General features: G+C 50.8%; 1 protein-coding gene across 1 annotated transcript in view; it reads left to right on the forward strand.

Moving 5' to 3' along the window:
* The window catches only part of PTPRF (protein tyrosine phosphatase, receptor type F), a 259,306-nt gene that overhangs the window by 207,375 nt on the left and 37,230 nt on the right, over positions 1-14,701 (forward strand). The window contains exons 14-19 of the mRNA XM_026033302.1: positions 2,103-2,129; positions 4,307-4,424; positions 6,700-7,278; positions 7,915-8,012; positions 13,157-13,410; positions 14,118-14,208. Of these exons, the coding sequence (XP_025889087.1) occupies positions 2,103-2,129; positions 4,307-4,424; positions 6,700-7,278; positions 7,915-8,012; positions 13,157-13,410; positions 14,118-14,208 (1,167 nt within the window). The remainder of the gene's footprint in view (positions 1-2,102; positions 2,130-4,306; positions 4,425-6,699; positions 7,279-7,914; positions 8,013-13,156; positions 13,411-14,117; positions 14,209-14,701) is intronic.

The following is a 14,701-nucleotide window of genomic DNA, read 5'->3' on the forward strand; positions in this document are numbered from 1 at the left end:
GTACCATGGTGTAAGATAAACACCATATCATGGTGGAGCTGGGCCTGCTCAGCTGTTGATTGCAGCAAGRTGTTAGCTCCTGCAGCTGCTCTTCATCATCTGGGCAGCCTGTACAGCGCTTGACGGGGTGCTGTCCACATAGCCCCCATCCACCAGGGACATGGTGGTGTGGAAATGGAAGTGACTGCCTAGAAGAAAATGCTGCCAGGCCTGTTAGCCTTCCTRTAGAGAGACTTTGTCACTATTTAAATCAGCAGAGCTCACGCTCTTGACTGTAGCACTGTCTGGCTGGTGCAGGTAGGACATGACCTGGGAGAAGGGGATGATGTGGGCTTAGCAGAGCACACAGCACTGGAGGTGTCACCTAGGAGGGTGTGAAGAGGTAGTTACCACAATACTTAGTCAGAGCCTTGGCTTTGTATGAAGACTCTAGGGACAGCCTGACCTCTTCACTAAAATTAAATTTTAAGATGGTTTAGGGGGATAATTCTGCRGCAGTCTAATGGCATCAGATAAGTGAACTGCAATAAAATATTACAGGAACATTTCTCCAGTAGTTGATTCTCTCTGAATTTAGTGGTTAAATTAGTAAATATTTTGAAGATATGCCATGTATTTTACTACTGAGGAGAGTACTTAGCCACTGTAATAATGTCCCAGCTGTGAAAGCCACCTCAAACTGTCTGGGTACAAAAGACAACACATAGCCTTAACATTATTCAGTACTTCCACTGCCTTTGCAGGTTCCCAGGCCTTTTCCAGCATTCGCTGGGCTTTGCAGTGTCCTGAGGAGCTGGTAGCTGAGCTCCATCTCCCACCTGGCAGCACGGGCTCGGAAGCTGAGCTTGGCAAGGCTGGCACGGACAAGCAGGAGCAATAGTGCCTGTCTTCCACTTTCATCTGTGTGCTTGAACCCGCTGACCAGTGCTGCCTCCAGGCAGATTTAGTAACCTGGGATGTAATGCACTACCTTGGCTTGCTTTGATATCTGCAAACTTCCCCTTTGTGCAGCCTCCACAAAGACCACGTTACCGGCGTGCGCGGCAGCCAAGCTCTGCTGAAGCCCCACCACCCAATGCAGTTTTGATGCCTTAGAACTCCACGTTCATTCAGCAGGGATCAGAAGCCAGCACAGGCCCTCTCTAGAATCATAATTGAGCTACAGTGGCTGCCATCCCATGTGATCTCGTTCTGGGAATGYTTTTATGTAGAACTCTTACTTGCCAGGGCTTCCCTTGCCAAATGAGCACTTGCATTTGTCTTCTTGGTGTTGTGTAATTGGGAGTGAGAAGCTATTTCTTCACAGAGTGCAACCCCCATCCCAAGCAGTGCAGTGGTGTTTGAGTGGAACAGCTTAGCTCGTAGCTCTACACAAGATCCCGGCGTCTTTTCCATGGGGTTTCCAAGAGAGGGTCCTTGCTCAGTTTTCTTGTGATTTCCAAAGTTCTTTCTTGCATATGGTTTAGGAAGTAGAAGGTCTGTAAGTGTCCTGTCAGTGCTTCCATTCAGACAAACCTCTCTGGCTCGGCAGTGTCGATGTCTTTGGTTCTCAGCAGGAGACGTTGGCTGGGGAATTGCTAGACAGAAAGCAGAGACTAGGCCACRAACTCTGTTGCAGTTGCTGTCCCTTGCCGGGCAGCAGTAGAGGACATCTGAAGAAGATGCTGTCTGGGCAGCCGCTGCTGCTGAGCAGCCCAGCGGTGTCAGCCCCAGGCTCGTGTATGTGCAGGMTGCCTCCTTCTCACTCTGGCTCGTGGAACAGGCAGAGAAGAGGGAACAAAACCAGCTGCAAAGTTAGGAAGGGCTGCAGAGTTAGCAGGCGGCTCCCTCTCTGTCTGTGTGAGAGGGAGGCCCTTTGCCCCTGCTTGTGTGAATGATGGCCGGCCTACCGCGCAGGCTCGCGGCATGTAGGAAATGGCTCTGTGTCCCGTTTCTTCCCTTGGCACGGCCTGTGCCAAGCGACCTTCTGTGCATAAGTGTTATAATCCCCCCACCCAGTCCTGCTAACCCTTGCTGTTGTCGTTGTCACCCCCTTCCTACATGTTGCCCCTTAAATTTCTGTGTCTCCATTTTTCTCTCCTCCTTCCTTTCTCCCCCATCAGTGGAGAGCTGAGGACTCCGTCGACCATGTAAGTACCACTTGTGTGTATTCCAGGTTGGAAAAGAGGGGTTTGGTAAATCGATTTGTGAATTTTGTAGACTTAGTGCTGTCAAAACATCCCTTTCACTCCCTTAATGAGGCTGGAGAGTTACATTGTGGAACCTTCCACCAGCAGCAAATCCAGAGAAAATTGGCATTTAGATTGCTACTAAATGCAGAAAAGCAATTGACATTTCCTATAATCTGTATTTCCAGCTTGTTGCAGTGCAGTTTTAGGCAGACTCAAGTGATCGACTCGGGAGGTGCATCCTACCTTCCRCAATAGTTGGTCCACCGAGTTACGTGGTAAAATTAGATATATAATCTTTAAACCTCATTGATCCTAGTCATGAAAAATAACCTACACTCTCAACCGTGACCTTTGGCTGAAACACAGATAGTAATAAGAAAACAATCACATTTAAACAGTTAAATCCAATTTCTCCCACATAATTTTGAAATATAAATTCGGAGGAACAAACTAGAAAATGACCTTTTTAGACTCAGCAATTCAATTACATGCCCTACTGCGAGCTTCCCCGGCACGTTGCCTTTCTGCTCCCGCTCTGTGCGGAGCAGTCTCGCTCGGAGTAGCTTTGTCATGACAGCACTGTGTTTACATTATGCAATCAGACCTTCTTTCATCCACCCGTCGTGTCTCTTCCCTCCTCCCCGCTCGCTCGCTTGGCTCCCGGTGGCATGCTTTTGCGTGAGAATTTCTCCTTGCATGGATTTGGGGCGGAGTGAATTCTCTTGGGATGTTCAGAGTCTGCAGGTTTTGTGTGAGTGCTTCCCCCCGCGGGGCCATTGGCACCGATCGGACGGCGCGTCCACTCACCTGCACTCACGATCTGCTGCAGGGGCGGAGGTGGGATTGGACTCTGGTTCACACGGTGATTTTGGCGGGGTTCTTGTTGGTGCTTGTTGATTTTTCTCGGGGCTGGCTGGTTACGCAATGGTAACGAGGGTGATTTTGATTAGTAAGCCTGGGCAGGTAACCTGAACCAGCAGCACCGCCTGGAAATCCGCGGCATTACTGGTGTGGGTGTTTGTGTGAGYGAGTGCTGAGAGAGTGGCTGTGCTGGAGAACAACCCCAGAGGGCCCTGTGCATCTCCCCAGCTGGCAGGGACCCCCGTCCCGGGCAGATATCCAACCCCAGGAACAGTTTCTTGGAAGCACTGCCTGTCCTCAGCCATCCAAGCTCACGCCCAGCTCCTTTCTTGCCCAGCACCATCTCTGGTGCTAGTTGTCAGTGCCCCAKCCCCGTTTCAGCCCCCACAGATGGGCACGCTGAGGGGGCAGCCGTCCCCGCCGGCAGAGGTGCTGCGGGCTGCTCTGCTCCCCACGCTTTGCCCTGGGCTGGCCTGGCCAGCTGGGGCTCCGCAGGAGCCTCCTTGCTGCTGGAGGCCAGGAGGGAGGAGCGAGAGCCCCGGCTTTGATCCCAGATTAAATGAGGAGCTGTGCCCTCCTGCTGCCAGAGGAAGTCAGGGCACGCAAGGGTGCTCGCCCGGAGCCGCCCTCCCACCAGACCTCACACGGTGCAGCCCTTTCCCCCAGGTCCTGCCAGTGCCCTGCGCTGAGCGCGCTGCCCRCGGCTGCGCTGCCGCTGGGGCCCTCGGAGGAGAGCGCGAGCCCCCGGCAGCTTCGCTGGGGGAGCCAGCTTGGCTTCAGGCAGGCATTAAAAATCCCCACGTGACCCCCAAGAGGTCCCACAAGCAGCTGAAGCTGCTTTTGCTCCAGTTCACAGCTCTGACTGTGCCACAGCCCTTTTTCTCACGCTTGCTGTGGCAGGTGGCTCCATCCCCAGGGTGGCTCTGGCCTTGCACAGGACCCTCTCCAGAGTGGCATCAGCATCCAGGGACGAGGAGTGTGGGGGCTCCTGGGGTGATAGTGACTTCTCTGCCCTTTGCCAGCGCCGCGGGTGGGAGCTACTGCTGGGTTGAAGAGAGGTGCATGTTGGAATGACGACAGTTGTCCTTTGCCAGCTCCGCACGAGAGCCAGCCTGGTGAGACCCATGAGGCTGGCTGTGATGCATGAGTGTGGGCCTGTCTGTCGGTGTGTTGCTGTTGGAGACGCTGACCCCAGTGCCCTCCTTTTGCTCACTGTGGTAATGGGTTTTTGCTGTTCTCCTTTCCTCCTCTCCACCTCGTGGGTGCGCTCCCAGGAGACGGTCATTGGAGGCCTGCTGCCAGAAACCACCTACTCGGTCACTGTCGCTGCCTACACCACCAAAGGAGACGGTGCCCGCAGCAAGCCGAAGGTCATCACCACCACGGGGGCAGGTGAGTGTGGGGAGCAGACCCTGCAGCCTCTTAAGGATGGTAATAAAAGCTCCCAAGAGGTGCATGGGGAGCATGGCCAAGGCAGTGATGCAGGGAGAAGTGATGGGGTTGGGGGTGCTGCAGACGTGTATATACTGCTGTGACCTCCAGCCCTTACTTAGAGGCTTTTGCTGCTGGATCACCTGAGCARAGCTCAGCTAAGAGATGGACAGACATCGCCAGGGTCCATGAGAGAGCAATAGAGCTGCCTGGTGTGAGCCCATCTGCATAGTCTACATACCTGGCAAAAGGAAGCCTGCAAGCCCAGGTCTTCCCTCAGCTTTGCAGTCAAGGCCCTTCCTCACGTTGTTTTAGGCACAGTGGGGTTTGATTAAGCACGTGCCATTTCTAGCTTTGTGGGGGACTCTAGTGCTACCTGGGATGGCCCTCCTGGCGTTGGAGGATCCCTCGGAGGCCCTTSTGAGCTTCCTCCCAGCTGCCGTCCTGCTGCCTCCCCAGGCATACGTAGCTGAGCTTGGCTGCTCCCTAGAGCCACAGTAAAATCTGGAATGCAACAAATCCTGCCATAGAAGTGCTGCAGACGTGATGCAAGTACTAAATCTTGGTGATCCTAGCCAGTCTGGTTCTGCTGTCTCAATAGATGCTCATACCCTGTGCCCAGTGCAATACAGGAGCCTCGTCCAGGAGCAGGGCGCACAGGAGGTCATCGGGTGCTGACTGTGAATGCGGTCAAAGTTGTCCTTGGAGCTGGCACCAACAACTTGTCATTGTCTGGTCCTCAATTTTCCACTCTCTAGACCTGTCCTACAAATGATAATCTTGCAGCTTCTCGCAACAGCCATAGGAACAGTATTTGTCGCTTGTTATTATGGGAGCGCAGCTTGTGCAAACCAAGAGCGTTTGTTCCTGGTGCTTTAAGCAAGGAACAGCTTGCCATCTCCTCCACGCTGCATATGGGGAGCTCCAGAGGTAGTTTCCACTGTCACAGTCTCAAATGCTGCCTCCCTTGTGCCTCGCCATGATGTATGCTCTGTTCATCAAATTGCTACAGCTGTCCCATAAACAGGAAAAGCTTCCTAAACATCCCAGTGTTGCACCGTAAACCACAGCGGGTCTTCTCATGTTATGATACACATTTAAAGTTAATATTTTGAATCAGCTTCGAAAATAATCTGTCCCTTAGCGCTGGCTGCTGTTAGATGTTGTACTGTGAGCACAGGAAGGAAGGTATTGGCAGTGGAAATTTAATTGTGAGTCTTAAATACCTACAAAACCACCCCCAGAGCTGCCTTTGTACTGGCTCATCTGCAGGCTTGACCTCAAAGGGGAGTGTTGGTATCGCCCTCTGATGGCAAAATTGGGGCATAATTCTGTCCATTATGTTTTCTTTCATGCTCATCTGCGGGCTAATAGGTTTCAAAACTCTGCAAAGGTATTTAACTACATTTGGCTACAATCCCATCAGCCGCCCCATCCCTTTGACTCTTCCCTATCAGTTGATTTGTTTACAAATCTGAGCTGATGTGAAGTGAAGACACATCCTTTTTTTTTTTAAACTGACGGAGATCAAGGTATTAAACCATCAATTTAAAGCCATCAGTTCCTAACCTGTGACGGCAACACCCCTTGACTTGTGCAGCATAAGCAGAAATCCTGTGGAACGCTTGTGTTCACCTCTCACATCGACACTGACATCATCAGTCTGCTCATCAGCTAAACCAAAACGTATTCTGATTGCAAACAGCCCGCCCAGCTCTGCTTGCTGCCTCTGCAGATGGTAAAATTGCAAGGTCTCGGGATGAAATTTGTCTGCCTCCAGACAGACGAGGGTGCTGGACTTGGGCTCCTGAGTGTCTGGTCATTCGGTGCATCAGTGTCGGAGTGTCCTGGTGCTGTGCACTAGCTGAATTGTTGGAAGAACACTGATTGGGAGGACGGGATTCAGATCATCTCTGAGATAATGTGATGCACTGAGGTACCTTAGACCTTTCCTGTAACAGGGTATGAATTTTGGGGCTGGATATGGCTGAATTTACTGCTTGTTTAGATGRCAGAACTTGGGAAAATGGCAGCTGAGAACTGGCTGGGGCCAGCTTCCCTCACCACCGGCTTAGGGTCGGTCTGCCTCTATCCATGTGAGTTGTCTGTCGTCCTCTTCACCCTGTTGTCTGAACTCTCCCACTTTCCTCAATCCTCACGAACTGAGCAGCACGGAAGCTGTCCTTCCGCTTCCTTCTCCCAGGCTATAGATGGTCATTGTGTGTTTATGTTGCAGTCCCGGGGAAGCCCACCATGATGATTAGCACGACAGCCATGAACACAGCCCTCATCCAGTGGCACCCACCCAAGGAGATGGTAGGGGAGCTGCTGGGTTACCGGCTGCAATACAGACGTCTTGATGAAGAGAAGATGAACACGATAGACTTCGGGAAGAGGGACCATCACTACACGGTGACAAACCTGCACAAGGGAGCCACATACCTGTTCAAACTGTCTGCCAAGAACAGAGCTGGCCCAGGAGAGGAGTTTGAGAAGGAGATCACTACTGCGGAAGATGTGCCGAGCGGCTTCCCGCAGAACCTGCGCGTCGTGGGGCTCACCACTTCCACCACAGAGGTTGCGTGGGAACCCCCAGTCTTAGCAGAAAGGAACGGCAGGATTGTCAACTACACAGTGGTGTACAGGGACATCAATAGCCAGCAGGACCTGGTTAACATCACCAAGGACACAAGTATCACTCTGACCAATTTGAAGCCTGATACCACTTACGACATCAAAGTGAGGGCCCGCACCAATAAGGGAGTTGGGCCACTGAGCCCCAGCATCCAGTCACGGACCATGCCCGTTGAGCAAGGTAAGTTCCCCTCTCACAGCCCCACCAGCAAGGCCTGGCTCCAGGAGAGGGACCTTTGCTTTGGTGCCTGAGGCTTCACTCCCCTCTGCTCTGACTAACGAGAACAGGTAGTGTGCGACTCCCTAGTGTAAGCCTAGCTCCGTGAGGGGAGGCTCAAAGAAGGTTTCCTTAAAGTTGCCGATTGGAGGAGTGTTGGTGGTAGCTTAATTGCCTTTGTCGCTTCACAGGCACGCGTCGCTGTTTTATGTGCACATAAAAGGCTCTTGCTTGAACTGGAGCAGACAGCTGGGTAGGATCATGTGCAGATCCAATACCTGTGCACCACTGTTCTTTGATCATAGCAAAGGGCCAGGAGAGTGTGAGTGCAGGGGGAGAGGGAGAGGAAGGCTGCAGTTCAGCCTACAACTTCCTTTCTGTGATGCTGGAAAGTATAGTCAAAAAGGGCAACTCCACTGGAGACTGGAGACTTGGTGAAAGGCTGCTGCTCTTTTCTCCTCATCTCTCACTTCTCTGCTGTAGCTGAACTCTCTGACCTCTGCTGCTGAGTTAGACAAAGAGAGACTTGGAGCTGAGCTGCTGCCTGGCTCCCTCCTGACTTGGCCTTGCAGTGCTCAAAGATCTTGTTTTTCATTTCAGTGTTTGCTAAGAACTTCCGCGTCAATGCCGTCATGAAAACGTCTGTGTTGCTGAGCTGGGAAGTGCCTGACTCCTATAAATCTGCAGTGCCTTTTAAGGTAAGGGTGAGATGCATGGGCCAGAGAGCTGCTCCTCCTTGGGCAGTTAGACCTGCCAGCTGCTSTTTTGAGGCCATCAGACAGGAAGCCAGGGTCGTGCTGCTCACTGTCCGGGGGGTCTTTCTCCTGGAACTCAGGTTTCCAAGCACAGATTAAGTAGCTGTTCTTGTGCTTGGAAGTACCACTGTTATGAATCATGCACACAGTAGAATACACTGCTGCTTCGTTCCCACCCCTCTCTCTTCTCATGACGGTAGGTTTTGCAGTTTTGGTTTTTGGTTATTTGCAATTTATTTCTTTTCCTATCTTTTGTGGAATAGCCAGCAGGCATTTGCTACTTAAGGTGACAAACAAGTGAATAACGTTGGTACCTACAGAAGCTGCCCAGCAGTGAAGGCACATGCCAAGCAGAGTGCAGTCTGAGAAGGGGATGTTTCAGGAATCTTGATGTATATTAATTGCTTCTCCAGCTAGAAACCTGTCACGACCAAAGGAACTTTGCTCAGTACCCTCTTCTCCCTTGATAGTGCCCACCAGATTGCTTGCACTGTGCCTCTTCCAGGAGAAATGGAACCTGGTCCAGGTACCCAGTTATTGATGCCATAATGATCCCATGAGCTATTGTTGTTCCCAGTCTCAGTCAGTGCTTAGTTCCCCCATCAGCTTTCTGGAATGTCTTGAGACCTGGGGTTGTGTGGATGGGCCTTCCCAGTGAGGCTGGCTGTGGCAGCTCTGTGGCAGGGGTTGCCCAAGCTGGTCCTGGTGTTTGAAGAGCTATAAATGTGATCTAAACACAAGAGATTACCGGGACACAGTGATCTAAAAACCAGCCATTGAATCAAACAACGAATGACTGTCTGCARCATGTCCTGTCTTGAACACCAGGGTTGCTTGGATTAGTTACTTCACAGCATCAGAGCAGCTGCTGAATCGCAGGGAGTGAAAGAGAGGAGCATCACTGTCATTCCAGGTGTTCCAGCTGTGAGCTGTGCAAGACATGCCAGTGCAGAGGAGACTGAACTGCAAGTTCTGTCTTTTCTCCATGAATTGCTAGTTTTGCCTTTTCCGCGGTGCTGCTCTGGGTGYGGTGTCATCGAGAAGGCCTCGGACAGCACTGATGGCCCAAGGTCTGTCCCCACCTTGCCAGTCCTCCAGTCTAGATCACTGATGTGGGTAAAAAGCTAGAGCTTGGTGGAAATTCCTGCAGATCTCAGTTCAGCATCTTTCCCTTAGCAGGTGAGACTAACATCATGTAGCCAAGCGCAGTCTTTTATCCAATTCCAGCACCTGTCTGCTGCCTCAACAGAGCTGGGCCCAAGGTGGGAGGAATATGCCTTGCTTTGATCCTTGCGCACGGAGCACRTGCTGTGCCAGGAGAGCAAACACAAGGCTCGTGTGAGGTGAGGGGGAGCCCCAGCCAGGGGAACAGGGGCAACATCTCAAATCACCATGTGTGAGCAACTCCTGTTCCTCAATGCTAACGCTTTACTTAAATCCTAAAGCTGAATTACATGATCAATAGCAGAAACTTGTTAACATGCAGAGTTGAGCTGAAGCAGACAAGGCTTTTGTGAAGACCTCGTGGTATTCAAAGCTCTCCCAGATGTAGGATGCATTAGGATCAGTGTTCAGACATCTGGTCGCAAGGAGCTTCACAATTCCTGTTATTTTGCTGTCTGCTGAAAAACTCGCCTGCTTCATGATGCCTTATTCTGGTGTACAGAGCCCACATCTCCCTCTGACAGCACGGGGCCAGGAAAGGACAGTGTGACCTCTGGAGCATTTCTGGTGGGTAAGGATGCAGGGGAGTGGGGATATAAAGGCCTAACACTGATGCCCAATGTGCCTCTGAGCTGCAGCTGCTCACGCGCACAGGGACTCGGGACCTGCCCCTGCTGTGCCTTAACCCGGTGAGGATGCAGGAGCAGATGGCGTTAGCCACTTGCTAGCTGAAGAGCAGTCATGCAAACGAGTGTTAAAAGGATATTTCTCAAATAGTGCCTTCTTTCTATTAATATTCCCAGACTTGCAGGCACACAGTGAGTCAAGGCCAGAAGCTAAGAGGGTCAGCTCCAGGTCTSTGAATGTGCCACTCGAAAGAGATTCTTACCCTTCAGAACTTGGTGTTTTTATAACCTCTCACCTCTCTCCTCTCACTCAGGCACATGGGATGCTGAGGCCAGAGCCTAATACTGTAACTAGCATAGCAGATAAATCTCCATGGGAACAATTAGTATTATCTACACTTGATAAACAGTCTCACGCTAAATCTATGTCCCAAAGGGTGTCATATTCTACTTTAAGAGATTTAATTAAARTAGATATTGTTCTGACAATGAATAGTGAGGTGCAGGCATGACTGGTGCTATTTTTCATAGGGGATGAACTGAGACCTTAGGAATTTTCACTGCTAGAGAATCAATAATGAGGGTTTGAGTCCTCTTTGGGGAATTTCCACAGCTTCTTCTGGYCCAACAGATAAATTCCTTGTAAAATGCTGCCCAGCCGTTGTGGTAGAGCAGAGGCACTTTGCATTTCTGTTCCAGCATGCTTGCAGAAAGCCGTTCTCAGCTCTGGAGCTTCCCTGGAAAGTGCAAGATAGATGTGACCTTCTCCTTGGGGAAACTGCACTTCCCTGATGGACATTCTTCAACTTTAAGAGCAGGACAGCAGATATATTGGTTGGCATCACTAGGTATTTTACAAATGGGGAGAAGGATCAGCACATTTTCAAAATGATTACTATACAGGTTCCAAAATAGCCCCTGAGAGTGCTGGGCAGCGCTTTCTCACAAGATGTCCTCTGAAACATAGTAATTACACCCTCTTCCCCATGAAAAAAAAAAAAACACACACACACACAAAAAGGCTACTTTCCTCTACTTTTCCATCCAGTAATTATTTTTTCCAGTGTTGCACTCTGTGTATCTTTCCATCTTTTAGCTCAGTACATTTTTACTGCCTTGATACCATGTGGCAGAACTTCAGCAGTGACATTTGGACCCACCAAGCTTTGCAAAATTTTCCTGTGAGTAAAAACAGCGAAAAAGATGTTCTATAGCAATCTGTGGTCTAGTAAGCAGTGTTTGGCCGTTCACAGCCCTTGGGCCAAATTTGCTGCTGATTTAAGTAGCTACCAGTGGGCCATGATGCAACCTCTGAATATCATTCCTGCTTGAGCCCCTGGGCATCTTCAGCTGCACACAAATGACTGTTTCTGAGCCCTTGCCTCTTGTAAGGTAGAGGCTTTAACTGATGGTGCATAACATTTGAGAAGACAATGTGTTGTGGCAGGTAAAGGAATGCAGAGCTGTTACGGCAACTGTGAAGAAGGGGGAGGGTGAGAGATGCTTCAGGAAAGCATTGCAAATGCCAATTTCACTGTGTCTGGAAACCAGTGAAAATAGGAAAAATCATCACCTGGTGTCAGATCTGAAGTGGGGCTGTGCCCTGGCCAATTCCAGAGCAAACAAGGAAGCCCTGAAGTGCCTGAAAGGGCTGTCTCTTCACCTTCCTCATGTCCCGGTGGCCAGCCCAGCAGACCAGCCATGTCCCTAGCAGATACTCCATGTGCAGGCAGCTAGTAGGCAAGTGTCTTCTGTATTACACATGCAGAAGCAGTCAGTGATGATACTTTATTAGGGAGCTTCATACTGAGAAAGCCCATGTGAGAGATAGCAAAGTTCAGTCAGGTCTTTCTATCTTTTCAACAAAACTCATAGTGTTGGAAATTTGGTTTTGTCCTGGTCTGTATTGGAGCACAGGAAGTGTAGTCCTCCTAGTTCCCCAGGGCAGCCCAGACTAGCTCCCATCTGGAGTATCTGGTCCTATGCTACTACGGTAACACGTTAAGATTTGCAAATTGTGATGCTAGAACAGACAGCAAAGCTGCTAACCTGACTTGAAGTCTAGTGCTCCTGTCTTTGTTGTGTTTATTTGTGTGACATAGCAGGGTGAAAACTGCCAACTAAATATCTGACATTCCATTTCTGCATCTTACATTTTTGCACTCACTTTAGCATCCATGTGATGTGCATGTCTATAGAGAAAGGTGATAAAGCCCAGGAAAAAGTCCTCAGAGGAACTGCAGCAGAGAACAACTCTCTGCAGACATGCCAGCTTTGGCAGCCACTCCACCTGCCTTTGGGGGAGCGAGCAGAGACTTTGTCCCTGTGAACCTCCTTGTTGTTTTAGCACTTAGGACTCATCTTCACAGTTCAGCAGTGGAGATTGAAGCATGTCAGCATACAAGACTGACTGTCTCCCTCCTCCATTGCTGGCTTCTCGCCACTGCTGTTACCTGTTGAGCATCTCCTCGCAGTTTGTGGCATCCTTAGTGCTCAGAAGCAAAAGGCTTTGCTTGTGCAGGAGCTCAGTGCCTGCCCCGACCTCTGCGCACGTGGTGACCTGAGGGCACATTGAAGCATGCCATGGGCATCTCTATTTGGATAATGCCAAGGCAGAGCTGCAGGTCCCAGGCCCAGCCTGCTCCGTGTGCCTGGCTCTCCTTTAGATGCCTTTCCAGGGCCTCCTGCCAGCTCCAACACTGGATATTAGAGGAGTGCTAATAAGCTGCAGCTAAAGCCTCCTGCAGGGCTCTGCCACCTGCTAGAGATGCGTTGGGCAGAGGGTTTGGTGCTTCCTATGCTGCCTGTGTCAACCTGAGTAACAGGCCCAGCTAGTGATAGATTTGGTGCCTTCAAGTAGTTTTGCTTTCATGGAGCTGTCTCCCCTCTCCCAAGGCTGCTGTTGGAAAGAGCACATTTTTACTGCGTGGTCCCTGCCCRTTAGGTGCTGTGAACTAACCTGTTCCCACTCCTCCATGGCCCATTTWGGCATGTTGCATCTCTGCCAGGAATCAGGTGCTCTCCTGCAATGCTGGATGATCACCCGGGGGAAAAAAGTGCCATTTAATCACAGCTGGGCTGCAGCCTCTGCTCTCTGCAGTTCTCTTTGCCCCRTTAATCTCCTTCTTCAGGACCTCGTGGAGCTTCAGGCTTTCCCAGAGGGGCTGGGGGCTGCCAGGAGGGCCGCAGCCGGGGGTAGGAGTCAGCACATGGCTCTGCTGTCACCAGCGCGGCTGTTYTGAGCAGTGGCTTCCAGCAGCAGCTCTCTGAGCATGGCCTCTCCTCTCGCTGTTTCAGATTCTGTACAACAGCCAGAGCGTGGAGGTGGACGGCCACTCCATGAAGAAGCTCATAAGCGACCTGCAGCCGGACACAGACTATTCCTTCGTGCTCATGAACCGCGGAAGCAGCGCCGGGGGGCTCCAGCACCTCGTCTCCATCCGCACGGCGCCCGACGTCCTGCAGAGCAAACCCATCGCCACAAATAAGTACATTCAGGAGGGAAAGTTCACGCTGGCCCTTCCCAAAGTGCAGACCACCGTGCCCGTGAGGTAGGTTGGCATCCAAGAGTGGCAAAGGCAGCGCGGGGGATGGAGGCAGGAATGGCGCAGGGCAGGCCTGTGCCGACCTGCRTGTTTTGTAACCCAGGAGTGAATTGCAGAGCATCAGTACAGAGCCAGGCCTTTATCTGTAACATGGGATCATGCCGCTGGCTCTTTCTGAGCAAATATTTATGTGCAATAAAATTAAGACAATCCTGTGACAGTTTGCCCTCACTCTGGTGGGTATACTCCAGATGCTACCAGGAAAAGCACATTTGAGGATCAGGAGGGACTTTCTCTGACACTGTATAATATCCTTTAAATAAATAATGCCTAAAGCCTCAAGGAGATTAAAAAAAGCAAGTTTGTGGAAGTCTTATTCGTTACTGTGGTATCCTTGTGCTGRAGCAGAATTCCTCCGGGCTCTTGCTACAATCCGATTACATAAATGTCCTTCTTGCAGCTCCCACACCACCCTCTGGAGCACCGTCTGTAGATTGTCATTAACCTAATGAGTACTAATAAGAATGTTTTCTTCTTTGGTGCAGCTGGAAAACTGGTCTGTTATTTACTGAACCCTTCTGCTCTTTAGAGGGCAAGGAGAGGAGCAGGTGTTCCTGGAGGAGGCATTTGGTACATGTTATTTAGTGACCTTCCAGAGARATGATTTAAAGTCCAGAGCTTAAGCCATTCTCTGACCTTTCCTTCCTTCGCAGGTGGTACTACATCGTGGTTGTGCCAGCAGATCAGAGCACCAACAGCCCAACTGCTCGCTGGCGGACACCTGATGAGATGGAGCTGGACCAGGTAAGAGTCTGTAGTAGCTGCTGAGTGGCAGTCCTTCCAAGGTCACCTGGGAACAGCACAGATGTGAAGTCTGTGCAGGTTGGATGTCTGAGATCAGGCTCTGAGACAYGCAGTGTGTTCTTGGCCTTGCTTGGCTGGTAACAGTATGTAAAGAGGAGTCTGGACTCAAGTGGAAGAGATGCCACCTCCAAGAACATGCCCAGTAGGACATGGTGCTTCAGGGTCTTGTAGCTCTGAGCTGTAGCTGGACAAGTCCCGTCTCGGGTTGTATGGTCCCTGCAGCCCTTTTCATTTGAAGGAACTCAGCTGATTCTGAAGGTAAACTCACAGAGAAAGGCAGTTCTCAGCTTATTAAGCCTTTGTGTCAGGAGGCTTTTCCTCTCTATGGGTAGGACCCAGGCCTACAGTTCAGTAGAGATTCTACTAAACCACCCCAGGTTCTGAGCATCCACATCACACATCCTACTTAAAGGCTTTGAGTATCGAGCAGCCC

Source organism: Nothoprocta perdicaria, unplaced genomic scaffold (assembly GCF_003342845.1).
Source record: "Nothoprocta perdicaria isolate Ctin4 unplaced genomic scaffold, notPer1 scaffold_0, whole genome shotgun sequence".
NCBI classification, from domain to species: domain Eukaryota; kingdom Metazoa; phylum Chordata; class Aves; order Tinamiformes; family Tinamidae; genus Nothoprocta; species Nothoprocta perdicaria.